Genomic DNA, 17,872 nt, shown 5'->3' on the forward strand with positions numbered 1-17,872 from the left:
TTATTTGCTTTAAGCATTCTAATATTATATACATAAGTTTGATAGGTGGAAAAGCGCCATACCTACACCTTCCCCAAATGTATTCAGTTGTATCCCACTCACGTGGTAGTATTTATGTAGGGGCAGCAGTTCTTTCTTTCAAGTTTTTATCTGCTTTGTACTTTTCCTTGCGCAGAGTCACATACAACCTTTCAAACTGACCATGGTGTCTGGTCTCAGCAGCCATGATACACCATGGTCAGTTTACAGAGGGGTGGGGAGAAGCTGTCAGGATCAGTCAGGTTTTTTAGGTGTTACAGGGGGCGAAATGACACAGGACAAGCACTGTGTCATATAACATGCTTTAAAGGAACAGGATCCATTTTTTTGGGTTAACAAACGCTTTAATTCTAGCAAACCCTCACCTCCTTTGCAAGCAAAACACATAGCCTTTAGTAAATGTCCAGTAAAGTTTTCTGAGCCTGGGAAGTAGTGTAGTTGTCCTGGCCTGTGATCTCATCAGAGTTGCAGGATACTGATAATTTAACAGTAGTCTGCAAGCACTGATTACAGGCTCACACAGACAGGACGTTTCGCAATGCTGGTATTTCTGACACTAATCCAGCTTGTTCTGCAAATACATTAGCACCTCACCTTAATAGCAGCTTCCATGGATTGAATCAAGAGCTTGTGAGCTGGTCTGGGGAGAGCTCTGGTGACTGCTGTGATTGGTGCTGCAGAGTATGCAGTATGTTGAACTTTCTCAGCCTGCTCCACCCAAATCTACTGCTGCTCAGACTGTGCAAGCTATGATTCAGCCAGGCAAACCTAGAAGGATCGTCTTACTCCTGTATGGACACTGGTATGGCTGCAGCTACAGAGAGGAGGCACGCAGTGCGCACAGTGTACACAACCTCAGCTCATGCCATTTCTCCCGCACATAATGAGCATAGTGCAGCTCGCAATCAGGCGCCCCCTCCGCCCACCCCTCCTTCCAGCTCTGGTGCCGGCTTTTGGAGAAGGCTAGGATGGTAGTAGAGGTCATGAGCTGTTCTCCGTGTGAGGGGGATGTTACAGCCGGCTGGAACCTGCATGACTTTACCCGCTTACCCCACCAGCCTGGGGACACGACCAGGGACATTCCCTCCCACACACATGTTAGGCAAAGTAGGCGGGTGTGAGGCCCTGTGTGAGCGAGGCCTTAGGCGACCACCTACTTTGCCTAATTAAAGAGCCGCCTCTGAGCTGGTCCTTTTGTGGCAGGTAAATTTTCATGGCAAAGAGGGACTTTGCAATAAATTGCAATTGATCTCATCACTCTTTATAACATTCTGGAGTATATGCAAATTGTCATCATAAGAACTGAGGCAGCAGACTTTGTGAAAATTAAAATTTGTGTCATTCTCAAAGTTTTAGTCAGGGCTGTACATATAATACAATCTGTCCTTGAAAATATACTTAGAAAAACAATAAATAACTGTTTATTTTATTTTTTAAATTACAAACTTTCAGGTAAACACAGACACACATACAAATGCACATGCACACACACACAGGTACTGTACCTCCATTAGCGTTTCATCCTGCTCATCAAAAGGTTTTCCATCCTTCCTATTGTAAAAAGTGGCAACTCCCACTATTTCTTCTTTTTTGTTTACAATGGGCAATGATAAAACATTTTTAATAACCCATCCACTTTCATCTAACGGTTCTCTCTTTAGAAAAAAAAGGACACAAATAAATGTTCTTAACACCCATTGATACACAAGAACAGAGCTGTATAACCTTATATACAGAGCATATGGCAAATAGATTACTTTATTATCTTTTATAGCATGTTGAACTGTCACCTATTTCTAAATCAACTATAGAAAATAAGTTTGTCTGTGTCCTCTTTATTGTGAAAATATTTTCAGAAATGAAATGTATTGTAAGTTTAAGACATACACATATTGCATAGGCTACAAATAACATTAACACAATTTGTTTTGTGTAATGAAAAATATTTGCTCTTTCATTGAATCTTTTCTAGACTGTCCAAGAAAAGAAGAGAAGTTGGACACCTTGTAGTATTTTCATAAATACCTGCAGTACACCCCAATTTACTCCCCCTTTTTGTTTCACACATAATTTCTAATCAGAAAAGGTTCATGATTAATTTTATCAATTATGTGCTTTATAAATGTTATTAATGTATTGATACATGCATTCAATTATTGTAAAACATTGTATTTATTTTATTTATGTGGATATTCATATGTACATATTTTCTGCTTAGAGTGATATACACAAACAGGCCCACAACTTGTGATGCAATTTTGTGAAACGTGTGGATATAAAGTGCTGTTAAGAGGTTTCCGAATTAAAGACTGTTGTATATTTGAGATGTGCATTTAATGTCTAAATTGTTTTACAGTTACTAATTGTTTTTAACATTATATGCATAATAAATTACAATTTTATTGTGTATATGGTTGCTGTTTACTATATGTATTTTGAATATCCCTGGGAGATACATTAAAAGTCTCTGTCAGGTTAATATTCCTACGCCTTTTTTGGGGTAGGGTTTTATTTATTTTTGTATAATTTAGGGGTGATATCGATAGGGATTAAAATTAGTCAATAGGTGATTTTGTTTGTTTTGTGTTAATGAGATTCAGTGCCATTTTGGTTATACCCTAAATTATTTATACATGCTTAGCTGCTAAACCTAGTCACTGGGAAACAGATCTTAGTCATACTCTTCAATGGCCAAGTTTTTATGAAATGGATAACTAGCTCTAAAATCGAATTAATTTCTGGGTTACATAGGGGATATAAAATCCCATAATAAATAAATTGCGGCGCTAAAAAAACAGTCCAGAAAGATCTGAAGAATAGGAGAAGTCCAATCACCAGGTATAGTACAGATGTGAAGGAGCACTCGTCACCACGTGATAATGTAGTCTGCTTACCAGAAGGCTGTAAAAATATAGCATGTATGGATTTTCCTCAATAGCATCCAGCAAATCCAGCTCCCTGGAACCCCTCGTCATCACAGACAGCAACTTCAGTAAAAACTTCCTTCACAGATCTACAACTCCCAGTAATCGCATCACAGGTGGGACTTTCCAATAACAGTTAGAAGTACAAGTTTGCATGCATCAAAAAGGGACAATTGGCTGCAGCGTTCAGCTATTATGGGATTTTATGTTTGATGTCAACTAACTTTGCTGGCCGCTTGTTTATACTTTTTGATTAGCGCAAATTTTTTTATACAGACACATAATGGCCATAGACAGCATTCAATTAAAATTGGCTGGGTTTGTTGTATTTCAATGACAAAATCATATAGTTAGGTCATACAAGGCTAAGATAATGGACACTAAGTTAGGGATGTCAAGGTTCATTATGAGGGGGCATTTACTTCCTCTCAGCAATAATATAATTTTAACCAGGTGCAAAACATATTTAAACCAATGGGTAACCAAAATTTAAAGTATAAATACGTAACGGATAAGGTTTCCGAATGCCATGTATCATACATGATACATATCATTCATATAACATTATTAAATACAGTATATTATCATACACAATGTATGATTAAGATTTCTTAAATTTGTTAATATATGTAATAGTTTCTTGTGTGTTAAACAGCTACAAAACAAACAATTATAATGTTTTTATATATTTCAAATCTTTTATTCTCACCTGGAATTTGAACATTTCATCTGCAGCTGCATTCATAATGTTACAGATCTACAGGGACAAAAACAATACAGACTATTTTAAATTTAATGCAAGCGACCACACCTTGTTATCCAGCACTACAAATCATATTATTTTCCCTGAGCTGATCTTTACACAACCTATGTGGCCCCTGACTGTTACTTGAAGGTCTGCACTGAAATATAGATGTACTGGACACCTACATTGTGAGTACACATTTGTGTGTAGATGGTTGCACCTTTCTATCTAAGGATGAATGTAGCTCTGCAAAAAGTGTACTTTAAAGTGTTTGCATAGCATTTTGGATAGAGAAGGGGAGGGTTTTTCATTTTATCTTGGGTTATTATTTTTTATTTTTTTGCTGTTTGTGTCCTGCTGGGTAGATTTGTCTTTACTTCCTGTACTGGAGGCACAACAGGAAATGGGGGAACTAACCTCCCAAATATGAGGTTAATTCCCAGCTTAGACAGCTGCTACCAGAACATTTGGCCTTCCTGTCAATGATCATCAAACCAAAAGATAGTTGACCCCCATTATTTCTTCAGTGGCTACACAGACCACAATAAAACCTTGACAGAAAATGTAACCTTCACACTTTTTGCTTTTACATACACTTTAACCAGAGCTTCCTTAATGACAGAAATGTTGGCTGTCACTGACTAAAGAAACCCAACAAGGCTAAATCGTAAGCAAGATAATGTATGCAGTGCTCCAATCAGGACCAATGCCACTTAAATTCGAGCCTTGTTTTGGCGCCTCCAAGTATTACAGGTGCTCTAGGTTGGGAGGATAGTAAGGTTTACTGCATAGGTATTTAACAAAGACAGACTAAAATAATTTGAAGTTATACTGTAAGTATAATAGAATTTTTTTTATATAATTCCACTAGACCCATTATTAATACATTTTCACTTTTGTATAAAATAAGTATTTAACACTTTTTAATTTGACTTTATTTTTTATATTTAGGATGTAAAATGTTCTTCAGTTTTTATCTTACAAATCCACTTTCCGCCACGTATGTTGGGAGACCACTAACGAGAGCCCAGTGATCGGCTGGAGGATTTCTGGTTTAGAAAAACAGAAATAAAATATTGTAGGTAATAAATATTTTCTATAGATACATTAGCAAGAATATTTAAAGGCTTAAAGTGAACCTGTTTCTCAAGTATTTAAACATAGAAATACATTCATAATTTATTCTATTTGCGCTTTTATTACCTTTATTATAAAGAAAATGAACAGGGAAGAAAAAAAGTTAATAAATCACCAATATCAAGACCCTTTTGCGCTAAACCTACCTAAAATTATGGGGTTGATTTACTAAAGACAAAGAGACTGTGCACTTAGCAAGTGCAGCTGCACTTATTTTTTCCAGAGCTTAGTGAATGTGATGAAGCTTTCTTTTTTAACCACCTCAATACAGGGCATTTTCGCCCCCTTCCTGCCCAAGCCATTTTTCAGCTTTCAACGCTGTCACATTTTGAATGACAATTGCGCAGTCATACAACACTGTACCCAAATAAAATTGTTATCATTTTTTCCCCACAAATAGAGCTTTCTTTTAGTGGTATTTGATCACCTCTGCGGGTTTTATTTTTTGCGCTATAAACAAAAAAAGAGTGACAAGTTTACAAAAAAAACCACAATAATTTTTACCTTTTGCGATAATAAATATCCAATTTTTTTTTATTTAAAACAAATTTTTTCTCAGTTTAGGCCGATATGTATTCTTATACATATTTTTGGTAAAAAAAATCACAATAAGCGTATATATAGATTGGTTTGCGCAAAAGTTATAGCGTCTACAAAATAGGGGATAGATTTATAACATTTTTATTTTTTTATATTTTTTTTACTAGTAATGGCGGCGATCTGCGATTTTTATTGTGACTGCGATATTGCGGCGGACATATCGGACACTTTTGACACATATTTGGGACCATTCACATTTATACAGCGATCCGTGCTATAAAAATGCATTGATTACTGTATAAATGTGACAGGCAGGGAAGGGGTTAACACTAGGTGGTGATCGAGGGGTTAACTGTGTTGCTAGGGAGTGATTCTAACTGTAGGGGGTGGGGACTCACTAGGGGAGGAGACCGATCGGTGTTCCTCTGTACTGGGAACATACCATCGGTCTCCTCTCCTCTGACAGGACCGTGGATCTGTGTGTTTACACACACAGATCCACGGGCCTGCTGTGTTACCGGTAATCGCGGGTGCCCGGCGGACATCGCGGCCGCCGGGCACGCGCACCGGGTGCCCAGTGCCATAGCGGGCACGCGCGATCGCAGTCGGCGGCGTGCGCGCGCCCCCTAGTGGGCTGGGAAAGCGAGGCCGTCATATGACGCCCGCCCGCCACGAGAGCTGCGCCGCCTGGCCGTCAATTGACGGCCGGCGGTCAGCAAGCAGTTAAAGAATAACCAATCAGGTGCAAGGAACATGAAATAAAAACAACAGCATTTTTGCTTGCACATGATTAGCTAATTGGATGATGGAAATCAGCAGAGCTTCACCACATTCACTAGGCTCTTAGAAAAATGAGTGCAAAGTGCACAATCTATTTGCCTTTAGTAAATCAACCCTTATGCTGTCAAAGTAGCATACACTCAATATGAAAAAACAACTTCACTCTCAGATGACCGGAAGAGGTTTTTTTCACTAAGCTGGCCAATTATGAAGAGGGTGAAAAATGGTCGCCTCTTAGCAAAAAGAAATAAAAAAAAGTGCAAAACTAAAATAAATAGTGTAGCACTCTTATCCTATTATATCAAACTAAAGTTAACACCATATTAAATATATCATACCTTTATATTACCATCTTTATCAACAATTATAATCTTCATGCTATGTGTAATCACACAGTGCATCAAAAAACGTGTCTCCCACACACATAGAATATAAAACTGTATATGAGCACCACAAACTGAAAAAGCTATTTATTTCATTTTTAATATACAAAGCAAACTCACCCATTCATCCATGTCTCAATGCTTTATATTGTTGAGAAGCTACTTTGAATAACACCCCCCAAACATTTCTAGCTGTGGCCATCTGGAATAAGGGCAGATGATTCATGTAGCAATTACTTCCTGCAATCTATCTTCCCTTAGCTCAGGCATGCAGGCAGGAGGGTATGCTTAGCTGAGAAAGTACCTCCTCCAGATGAATGAAAGAAATGTCCAATAAGACTCCTGGGATGCATGACACAATTGTGGCCTTGGCCAGAAACCAGGAAGCAACTGAAGAAATGTTAAAACAAAGTTTAAAACAAGTACATATAATATACCTTCCTATATATTTACTAAGGCTAGCAACATAGGAATTAAAAATAGTTAATGTTGATTGAGAGAGTTTTGTTCCGCTTTAATCCACACTGCAGTCCATCCACATTTCTGCAGAGATTAAGGATGCACATCGGGAAGTAACATCATGGTTGGGACAAGCTAAACTAGTAGTAAGGAGTGATACGGCTGGGTCCCTATGTGTTGCGAAAAGCAAGAGCATATGTGCACTATGCCAAGTGCACAAAGCTTGTGAGTGTGTTTTTACCTTTTTGTAATAGAAATTTCAAAATTTATTTGATCAAAGATAGTAGTACATTGACTCTGATTGCTTAATCCACTATTTTTCAGTTTGCTTACACTACTAGATGCGATTATGCTCCTAAGGTTTTTGGGTTTTCTAAAAATAAGGTTAAGCTGGGAGGGGAGGCTACTCCTAACACCGGGTCTTGCTTCAGAATTCTCCAATTCTTCTGGAAGATTTTTTGTATAACAGGAGCCCTATTATTGTATCTTGTGCAAAACCTTATCTGTCCCGTTTGTCTACAACTTCAGGGCTGGGGTTGTACTGCAGGGTCTCTTTCTTGTATAGGACCACTATTTACCATAGGTTTCTTCATTGTCATCATAATCCTTCTCTCTAAACTTCTTTTTTAAAATGAGACTCTGTTCCTCATGGTCTCCCCTATGAAAGCATGTTTACTTTTAGATCTACAAAACTGACCAAACGGTACATTTTTAATCCTCCTAGGATGATGGTGGCTCCTAACGTGTAAGTAAGAGTCACCCACACTTGGTTTAAAGTGAGTTTTGGAGTAAATAGTTCCATCATTGTCTGCTCTCAATTCAAGATCTAAAAAAATTAAACAAGTCTCATCCAACACTTGAGTGAATGTAATCCTATACGGGTTTCCTGAACAATGGGTTAGGAAGCCTTTTAGTTCCTTGTCAATACCATCCCAGATGATTATATATCTAGCCTAGAGGACAAGATTTACCCAGAAGGGGTTGTTAGCCCAAATATACTGTAGTTCCCTGAATCCCATAAATTCAGGGAAAATTGGCATAACTCGGGGCGAATATGGCCCCCATGGCGGTGCATTTCACCTGCCTGAATTGCTCTCCTAAAAAAGAGAAATAATTGTGCGTCAAAGTGAACTATCATATAAAAACTTGGAATGGGTATGGTGGAATTTCTGTCCTTTGACTAGGTAATAGTAAACTGCACGAAGGCCAGACTAATGCTGGATGAAAATGTACAGAGAAGTCTCATCCAATGAGAGCTACCTATAGCTGGGTTGCCAAGTGTATGATGACAACACAATTTAATATAACACAATGTAATATGACTAGGGGTAAGATGGATTTGCTAATGTGTAAATATTTGTTTTTTAATCATACTCATAAAAATGTGAGCATGTGTTTTTTGACCCACCAACATCCCATTTTGGAGGGACCCATTTTGTTTGTACGGTGCAGTAGTTTTGTCTAATTTTTTGGCTCCAAGGAAGAGGGACTGCCCCAACTAAATGCATTAGTCATAATGGATACTGAAGGGTCTTCCAGTGCTACAAGCTAAGCGCTGTGAATCTAGTGACAGTTTCATCTTGATTATTTGATATGTGTGTTCACACTGCATTTGTGAGTATATTACTTGCTTTTATTTATTAATAAAGTGTATATTATTATTACTATTATACAGGATTTATATAGCGCCAACTGTTTGCGCAGTGCTTTACAACATGAGGGCAGACAGTACAGTTATAATACAATTCAATAAAGGAGGAATCAGAGGGCCCTATATGAAGGTAATGCGCAAGACTGGTGTGTAGGGATGAGAGAACCTACCAAATCCTAGGCACCACATTTAAGTGCAGGAGACATAAGCGTGCCTGGACTAACTACAATACATTGGTTAAGGTCCAGGCAAAAAAGTATGTATGATTCAGATAGGGAATAGGGATGGGTGAACGGTTTGGTCTGAGCATAAGTTCGGGCCGAACTTTGGTTGTTCGGACGTTCAGCGAACAATATGCGGTGTTCGGGGCAAATTCGAAAACAGCGGAACACCATTAAAGTCTATGGGACACTAACATGAAAAATCAAAAGTGCTCATTTTAAAGGCTTTTATGCAAGTTATTGTCATAAAAAGTGTTTGGGGACCCGGGTCCTGCCCCAGGGGACATGTATCAATGCAAAAAAAGTTTTAAAAGCGCCCTTTTTTTGGGAGCAGTGATTTTAATAATGCTTAAAGTGAAACAATAAAAATGGAATATTCCTTTAAATATCGTGCCTTGGGGGGGTGTCTATAGTATGCCTGTTAAGTGGCGCAGTTTTCCCGTGTTTAGAACAGTACCACAGCAAAATGAAATTTCTAAAGTAAAAAAAGTAATTTAAAACTGATCGCGACTGTAATGAATTGTCGGGTCTCAGCAATATAGATAAAACTCATTGAAAAAAAAAAGCATGGGCCCCCCCCCCCCCAGTCCATACCAGGCCCTTCAGGTCTGGTATGGAAATTAAGGGGAAGCCTGTGCCAAATTAAAAAAAAAAATGGCGTAGGGGTCCCCCCCAAAATCCATACCAGACCTTTATCTGAGCACACAACCTGGCAAGCCGCAGGAAAAGAGGGGGGATGACAGAATGCCCCCCTCCTGAACCATACCAGGCCACATGTCCTCAACATGGTTAGGGTGCTTTGTAGTAACCCCCCAAAGCACCTTGTCCCCATGTTGATGGGGACAAGGGTATCATCCCCATATTCCTTGCCTGGTGGTTGTGAGGGTCTGCGGGTGGGGGGCTTATCGGAATCTGGAAGCCCCCTTTAACAAGGGGACCCCCAGATCCCCCCATGTGAATTGGTAAGGGGTTCACTGTACCCCTACCATTACACAAAAGAAAGTGTTGAAAATAGTAAAATATACAGGCGACACTTAGGGACAAAAAAATAAAAATGTCCCGCAATGTCCATTCATCCTATATCACGCTGCCGACGACCCGAAAAAAGAACAAAAAAACCCGCAACAGCTCCCCCCCCATCAGAGGCTCCCACCGAGTGACGCTTCTTCTTGGTGACAGCTCCTATATAGCTGAGGGAGGCAAGACAAGGCATCAGAGGGGGGGCAGGGTCACCCGTTTATGTTAACGGGTGGTCCCTCCTTCAGCTATATAAGAGCTGTCACCAAGAAGAAGCGCTCTCGGGGGGAGCCTCCCATGGAGGCGGAGCTGTTGCATGTTTTTCTTTTTTTGGCTCGTCGGCGGCGTGATAGAAGACGAATGGACATCGCGGGACATTTTTATTTTTTTACCTTGAAGGGTCTGGTATGGATTTTGGGGGGGACCCCTACGCCATTTTTTTTACATTTGTTGCAGGGTTCCCCTTAATTTCAATATCAGACCTGAAGGGCCTGGCATGGATTTTGGGGGACCCCCACACATTTTATTTTTTAATTTTTGGTTTGGGGTTCCCCTTAATATTCATACCAGACCCAAAGGGCCTGGTAATGGACGGGGGGGGGGGACCCATGCCATTTTTTTCAATGAGTTTTAACTATATTGCTGAGACCCGACAATTAATTAAAGTCACAAAAATGACAGTTTTAAATTACTTTTTTCCTTTAAAAATTTAATTTTGCTGTGGTATTGTTCTAAACATGGGAAAACTGTGCCACTTTACAGGCATACTATAGACACCCCCTAGGCACAATATTTAAAGGAATATTACATTTTTATTGTTTCACTTTAAGCATTATTAAAATCACTGCTCCCGAAAAAATGGCCATTTTTAAAACTTTTTTTTTCATTGATACATGTCCCCTGGAGCAGGACCCGGGTCCCCAAACACATTTTATGACAATAACTTGCATATAAGCCTTTAAAATGAGCACTTTTGATTTTTCATGTTCATGTCCCATAGACTTTAACAGTGTTCGTTTGTTCGTCCGAATTTTTTGCCTATTCGGATGTTCTGGTGCGAACCAAACCGAGGGGTGTTTGGCTCATCCTTAATAGGGAGGGGATTGTTAGCGATTGCTTAGATATCAGTCGGTTGATGGAGCGCACTGTACATTGGATCAGTTTCACAAGTTAAAAAAGCAGAAATGTGGATTAATGTATTGCATATTTGTGGACTTTATTTTATGTGTGTAGGAGACACTCTTTGATGCACTGTGTGAATACAAATAACATGAAGATTAATATAGCAGATAAACAGCGGCGTTGCTAGGGGGGGTGCGGGGGGGTGCGGCCCGCACCCGGGTGACACCTGCCAGAGGGTGACACCAGGCTCAGACTGATCTGAACAGCACAGTCGCTGCGGCTCCCTCCTTCCCTTCCGGGATCTCCTCAGCTGCATGCAATGTGCAGGGAGAATGGGGGAGGAGGGAGCGAGCCGAGGCAGATACAGAGGTGCCCGAGGTCCGACCGACCGTCACACATGCACTATTTATATGTCTCTCCCCGCTGGCTGCACCTGCCTCCTCCTCGGCTCGGAAGTTTCAAGTACACAGGCCGGGAGGAGGAGCCGAGGAGGGAGAAGAGGGATACCGCTATACAGCAACTTCCCGGGGCCAAGGTATGAAATAGTATTGCAGAGGAGGACATGTGGATTTGGGGGAGGGGGGGCATTGGCAGGTAACATCTATGCTGCCAGCAGTAATATTAGGGAGTGGGTTGAGCATATGCACTAGGGGGTGCTTTGTTTTGGGTTAGCAATGACTTGTGCTAGAAGCAGAAGGAGGGGGGCAGATTTAAAGTTTAACCCCCCAGCACAATTCCTCTAACCAATCCCCCCACCTCCCCAAATCAAAGATCCCTTCTCAGCTCCATCCATCCCCCCAATCCCATCCCGGGTCCATCCACCCCCAAACCCGATCCCATCCCAGCTCCATCCACTACCCTCATCCCATCCAGGCTCCATCCACCACCCCGATCCCATCCGGACTCTATCCAACACCCAGATCCCATTCGGGCTCCATCTACCACCCCGATCTCATCTAGGCTTCATCCACCACCCTGATCCCATTCCGGCTCCATCCACCACCTCGATCCCATTCGGGCTCCATCCACCACCCTGATCCCATCCAGGCTCCATCCGCCATCCTGATTCCATCCGGGCTCCATCCACCACCCTGATCCCATCCAGGCTCCATCCAGCACCCCAATCCCATCCGGGCTCCATCCAGCACCCCGATCCCATCCGGGCTCCATCCACCACCCCGATTCCATCCGGGCTCCATCCACCACCCCAATCCCATCCGGGCTCCATTCATCACCCTGATCCCATTCTGGCTCCATCCATTGTGGCAGGTTGAAGGAGGGAGAGCCACACTGATGCACTAGCCTGCTTAGTTCGGGGGGGTGACACCATGTTTTACCGCACCAGGTGACACCAACCCTAGTGATGCCACTGCAGATAAAGATGGTGATATAAGTGTTTCATATACAGTATCTCACAAAAGTGAGTACACCCCTCACATTTTTGTAAATATTTTATTATATCTTTTCATGTGACAACACTGAAGAAATGACCCTTTGCTACTATTTAAAGTAGTGAGTGTACAGCTTGCATATCAGTGTAAAATTTGCTGTCCCCTCAAAATAACTCAACACACAGCCATTAATGTCTAAGCTGCTGGCAACAAAAGTGAGTACACCCCTAACTGAAAATGTCCAAATTGGGCCCAAAGTGTCAATATTTTGTGTGGCTAGTGCCACCATTATTTTCCAGCACCCTCTGGTCTTAACCCTCTTTGGCATGGAGTTCAGCAGAGCTTCACAGGTTGCCACTTGAGTTCTCTTCCACTCTTCCATGACGACATCACAGAGCTGGTGGATGTTAGAGACCTTGCACTCCTCCATCTTCCGTTTGAGGATGCCCCACAGATGCTCAATAGGGTTTAGGTCTGTAGACATGTTTGGCCAGTCCATTACATTTACCCTCAGCTTCTTTAGCAAGGCAGTGGTCATCTTGGAGGTGTGTTTGAGATGCTGCCCTGCGGTCCAGGCTCCGAAGGGAGGGGATCATGCTCGGCTTCAATATGTCACAGTACATGTTGCATTCATGGTTCCCTCAATGAACTGTAGCTCCCCAGTGCCAGTGTTCTGATGAGAAAGGTCCCCCGTCAGATGATACCCACCCTGTACTGTGCAGGTGCAGCGCTTGCGCAGTACGGAAGACAAAGGAGCCGCCATGCGACAGCCATGCAGACCAATTTGATTCAGTGTGCTGCGTATGGTCTGAGCACTGACAGGCTGACCCCTCACCCCTTCAACCTCTGCAGCAATGCTGGCAGCACTCATATGTCTATTTCCCAAAGACAACAGCTGGATATGACACTGTACACGTGCACTCAACTCCTTTGGTCGGCCATGGCGAGTCCTGTTCTGAGTGGAACCTGTCCTGTTAAGCCACTATATGGTCTTGGCCACCGTGCTGCAGCTCAGTTTCAGGGTCTTGGCAATCTTCTTATAGCTTATGCCATCTTTATGTAGAGCAACAATTCTTTTTTTCAGATCCTCAGAGAGTTCTTTGCGATGAAGTGCCATGTTGAACTTCCAGTGATCAGTATGAGAGAGTGAGAGTGATAACACCAATTTTAACACACCTGCTCTCCATTCACACCTGAGACCTTGTAACACTAACTAGTCACATGACACCGGGGAGGGAAAATGGCCAATTGGGCCAAATTTGGACATTTTCACTTAGGGGTGTACTCACTTTTGTTGCCAGTGGTTTAGACATTAATGGCTGTGTGTTGAGTTATTTTGAGGGGACAGCAAATTTACACTGTTATACAAGCTGTACACTCACTACTTTACATTGTAGCAAAGTGTCATTTCTTCAGTTTCTGTCACATGAAAAGATATAATAGAATATTTACAAAAATGTGAGGGGTGTACTCACTTTTGTGGGATACTGTATTTAATATTGTATTAATTTTAGTTTGATATAATAGGGCAAGTGCACAACACTATTTTTTTCTTTATTTTAGGAAAGAAAAGTGGGCATGTTGACAGTAACAACCAAGTAGATTCCATGGGTTTGATGTACTAAAGGGAAACAGGCTGTTCACTTTGCATGGGAATGTTCTCTTATCTTAGTGAATAATATGGAACCTCTACTGACTTTCATCATTCAATCATGTGCAAGAAAAAATACAGTACTGGGTTTTTTCCTTTGCACGTAATTGTTGTACTCTTTGCAAAGTGGATTTTCACCAAATTCACTAAGCTAAGTAAAGATTCCCTTGCAAAATGAATGGACTATTTTCTTTTAGTAAACCAACCCATGTTATTAGTTTTATGCAGTTTGGAAAATGATGGGAAGCATCTGATTGGCTAGTCCAGTTTCATTCTAATTACTGTATTTGGAAATAAGTCCCATTGTAGCTTGTATCTTACCCAACTGTAAGCTTTAGCAACCATTACTCTAGGCTACTTTAAGAAAATAATGGTAAGAACTTTATTGGCTAGTCCACTTTATTGCAATTATTTAGAAACAAGTCCTTTTACTGCTTGTTATTTTTTTTCAGTTTGTGCATTTCATTTTCTAAATACACTTACGGTATGACTTTAATGTCTTCTTTTCCATGCAAAATGTAGTCAATAACCTTATAAAATACGATTTCCTAAAAATAAAACACAGGCATAGATATTTATGACATGGGTGTGGGGATACTGTAGATATCATAGATAGATAGATAGATAGATAGATAGATAGATAGATAGATAGATAGATAGATAGATAGATAGATAGATAGATAGATAGATAGATAGATAGATAGATAGATAGATAGATAGATAGATAGATAGATAGATAGATAGATAGATAGATAGATAGATAGAATCCATACAAAAACTACTGCAATAGATAGTTTTTTGTTACCCTCCCATCTGGAGTACGGGGTCCGTTGTATGGAGGAACCTCTCCCATCAGCACTGGCCACAAGTCAAAGAATTCCTAAAACAGAAAAAATCACTTTAAAGATAAAGGCACAAGTATACCAAAATATATTATTTAGACCTCTTAAAAACAGCATAAAAGTATATCTAAAGCCATTTTTTTTAGTTTTGGATAGAGCAATAAAAACCTAACAGGGGTTCTAACCATTCTTTATTCAAAACAAAAAATATGTTTTTTAACCACTTCCTGACCAGCGACGTACCCATATGTTACTGGGCTTCAGGTGGTTATACCGGTTATGATGCCTGCAGCTGCAGACATCACCCGGTACCGTTTTTTAGAGCTGGCAGTTGGCTCTCTTGTAAAAGCAATCCTAGCAGCTAACTAGCCGCTAAACTGCTTTTACAAGCAGCGGGAGGGGTCACCCCCCCTCCTGCCACCTTCTGCGGATTGCTCTTGCTCTGGGAGACCCGAGCGACCAGAGATCAGATTTTATTGGCTCTCCACTATGGTAACCCAGAAGCAATGACCTGACATCACTTCTGGTTTACCCGGATGTCAATGGCGCCATTTTTAAAATATGGAAAGCATCCAAAAACACCAATCTTGGTGTTTTGAATGCTTTTAAGGACAGAGGAAGGATCTGGGGTCTTATATAAAGAGTACCTGTCACATGCCTATTGCTGTCACAAGGATGTTTACATTCCTTATGACAGCAATAAAAGTGCTAAAAAAAATATTTGAAAGCAACAGTGTAAAAATAAGAACATTTATAATTAAAAAAAACCTAAAATTTAATGTGCCCCAGTCCCCCCATGCTCACATGCAAAAGCGAATATGCGCAATCGTCCCACAAATGTGAGGTATCACCGGGAATGTCAGATAATGGGCAGTAATTATAGCATTAGAACTCCTCTGTACATCTAAAGTGGTAAAGTGGCTTTAAAAGTGTCGCCTATGGATAGTAAAATTTACGTTGTTTGTCGCCGCTGCACGTGTGTGCGCAATTTTAAAACGTGACATGTTTGGTATCTATCTACTTGGCATAATATCATCTTTTATATGTTACAAAAAAAGGGTTATATATTGTATTTTTCTGCATTGAAATTCTAAAAAGTGTATTTTTTTCCTAGAAAAATTGCGTTTGAAAAAATGCTGCGCAAATACCGTGTGATATAAAAAATGGCAAAATCCACCAATTTATTCTCTAGAGCCTCTGCTTTAACCACTTCAGCCTGGGAAGGATGTACACCCTTCCTGACCAGAGCACTTTTTGCGATACTGCACTGCATCACCTTAACTTATAATTGCGCGGCCGTGCGACGCTGTACCCAAACAAAATTGACGTCCTTTTTTTCCACAAATAGAGCTTTCTTTTGGTGGTATTTGATCATCTCTGCGGTTTTTATTTTTTGCGCTATAAACAAAAAAAAGCGTCAATTTTGAAAAAAACACAATATTTTGTACTTTTTTCTATAATAAATATCCCAATTTTTTTTTTAAAAAAAGCTATTTTTTTTCTCAGTTTAGGCCGATATGTATTCTTTTACATATTTTTGGTAATAAAGATCACAAAAAGCGTATATTGAGTGGTTTGCGCAAAAGTTATAGCGTCTACAAAATAGGGGATAGATTTATGGCATTTTTATTATTATTGTTTTTTACTAGTAATGGCGGTGATCTGTGTTTTTTATTGAGACTGCAGGGGACACATCGGACACTTTTGACACATTTTTGGGTCGATTGACAATTATACAGTAATCGGTGCTATAAAAATGCACTGATTACTGTATAAATGTCACTGGCAGGGAAGAGGTAAACACTAGAGGGCGATCAAGGGGTTAAATGTGTTCCCTAGGTGTGTGTTCTAACTGTAGGGGGAGGGTACTGACAAGAGGGGATGACAGATCGTGATTCCTAGCTATTAGGTATTAGGAACTCACGATCTGTCACTCCTCACAGAACAGGGAGTTTGTGTGTTTTGCCTCTCATGCCCGCGATCGCTCGTGGCTGGCGGTCATCACGACTGTCGGCCGCGAGCATGGGCACCCCCGCTTAAAGGAACCGACATATAGCTACGACGGCTCGCGGGATCATGCCAATCTAGCAAAAAATACTAATTGTTGTTACATGTACACAAAAAGTGCTAGAAAAGGCCTGGTTTGGAGGTGGGTAACTAGTAAATAAGAAAAGAATTATACCATTATAGTTGTTATAGCCATGTGATGGTTAAGAAATGTATACTACTGGTAATATTTTTCACATACTTTTACTTTCAGATTTTGAATGGTATTAAAACAGTCTTAAAATGCAATATATGTTATAGCTGTACTAGACATTTAATATTACTCTATACTTTTTCTGTTAATAGTACAGTACCTTTTCTTTTGTCATGTCTAGAAGACCAACAGAATATCTGTCACAGTTTAAATACCCTCTCACTGTGTAAAGGGCCTTGTGGAATTGCCTTTCAATGTCTGTCAACTCTTCAAAGACTTTGTTTGCTGACCATAATAATACCTAGGGATGAATACAAAATCATTCAGTCTATTACACAAAAAGACCAGCAAAAAGCAAAACACCTAATCGATAGGAATGGCATAACTACTTTTTCAAAACAAAATACTATACTTGTTTAATCAAACAGCACATAAAATATAACAATAAATAAAAATAAATAAAAGAAAAATTAAATTTTCAGTAAGGAAAAATATGTAATATGTATGATTGCTGGACCAGCCAATGTTTATATTAAGGCTGAACTCCAGGGAATCCGCTAAATACACTGCTAAAATACAGTATATAATGTACATAGGTGCTATCCACTTAATACCAGCATTTAAACAGACCTTCATTACTATCCATGATGATATACAGTATGTGCTACAAATTTTGGAGGCTCTCACAATGTATAGAGTTAGGACTGCAGTACTTTAGGGTGCCATAAAGTGACCTTGCAGCTTACGCATATATTTGGAAATGTGTGCCA

At 40.3% G+C, this 17,872-nt stretch overlaps 1 protein-coding gene across 1 annotated transcript in view; it reads right to left on the reverse strand.

The window, feature by feature from the left end:
• LOC141106602 (rod cGMP-specific 3',5'-cyclic phosphodiesterase subunit beta-like) overlaps positions 1–17,872 on the reverse strand; it is a 134,242-nt gene that overhangs the window by 86,694 nt on the left and 29,676 nt on the right. Inside the window, exons 4-9 of the mRNA XM_073597516.1 lie at positions 17,263–17,403; positions 14,866–14,940; positions 14,544–14,608; positions 4,691–4,757; positions 3,673–3,720; positions 1,545–1,694 (exon numbers count right to left, since the gene is read on the reverse strand). Coding sequence (XP_073453617.1) covers positions 1,545–1,694; positions 3,673–3,720; positions 4,691–4,757; positions 14,544–14,608; positions 14,866–14,940; positions 17,263–17,403 — 546 coding nt within the window. The remainder of the gene's footprint in view (positions 1–1,544; positions 1,695–3,672; positions 3,721–4,690; positions 4,758–14,543; positions 14,609–14,865; positions 14,941–17,262; positions 17,404–17,872) is intronic.

The sequence above is a fragment of the Aquarana catesbeiana genome, linkage group LG01 (assembly GCF_042186555.1).
Source record: "Aquarana catesbeiana isolate 2022-GZ linkage group LG01, ASM4218655v1, whole genome shotgun sequence".
In the NCBI taxonomy this organism is placed as follows: domain Eukaryota; kingdom Metazoa; phylum Chordata; class Amphibia; order Anura; family Ranidae; genus Aquarana; species Aquarana catesbeiana.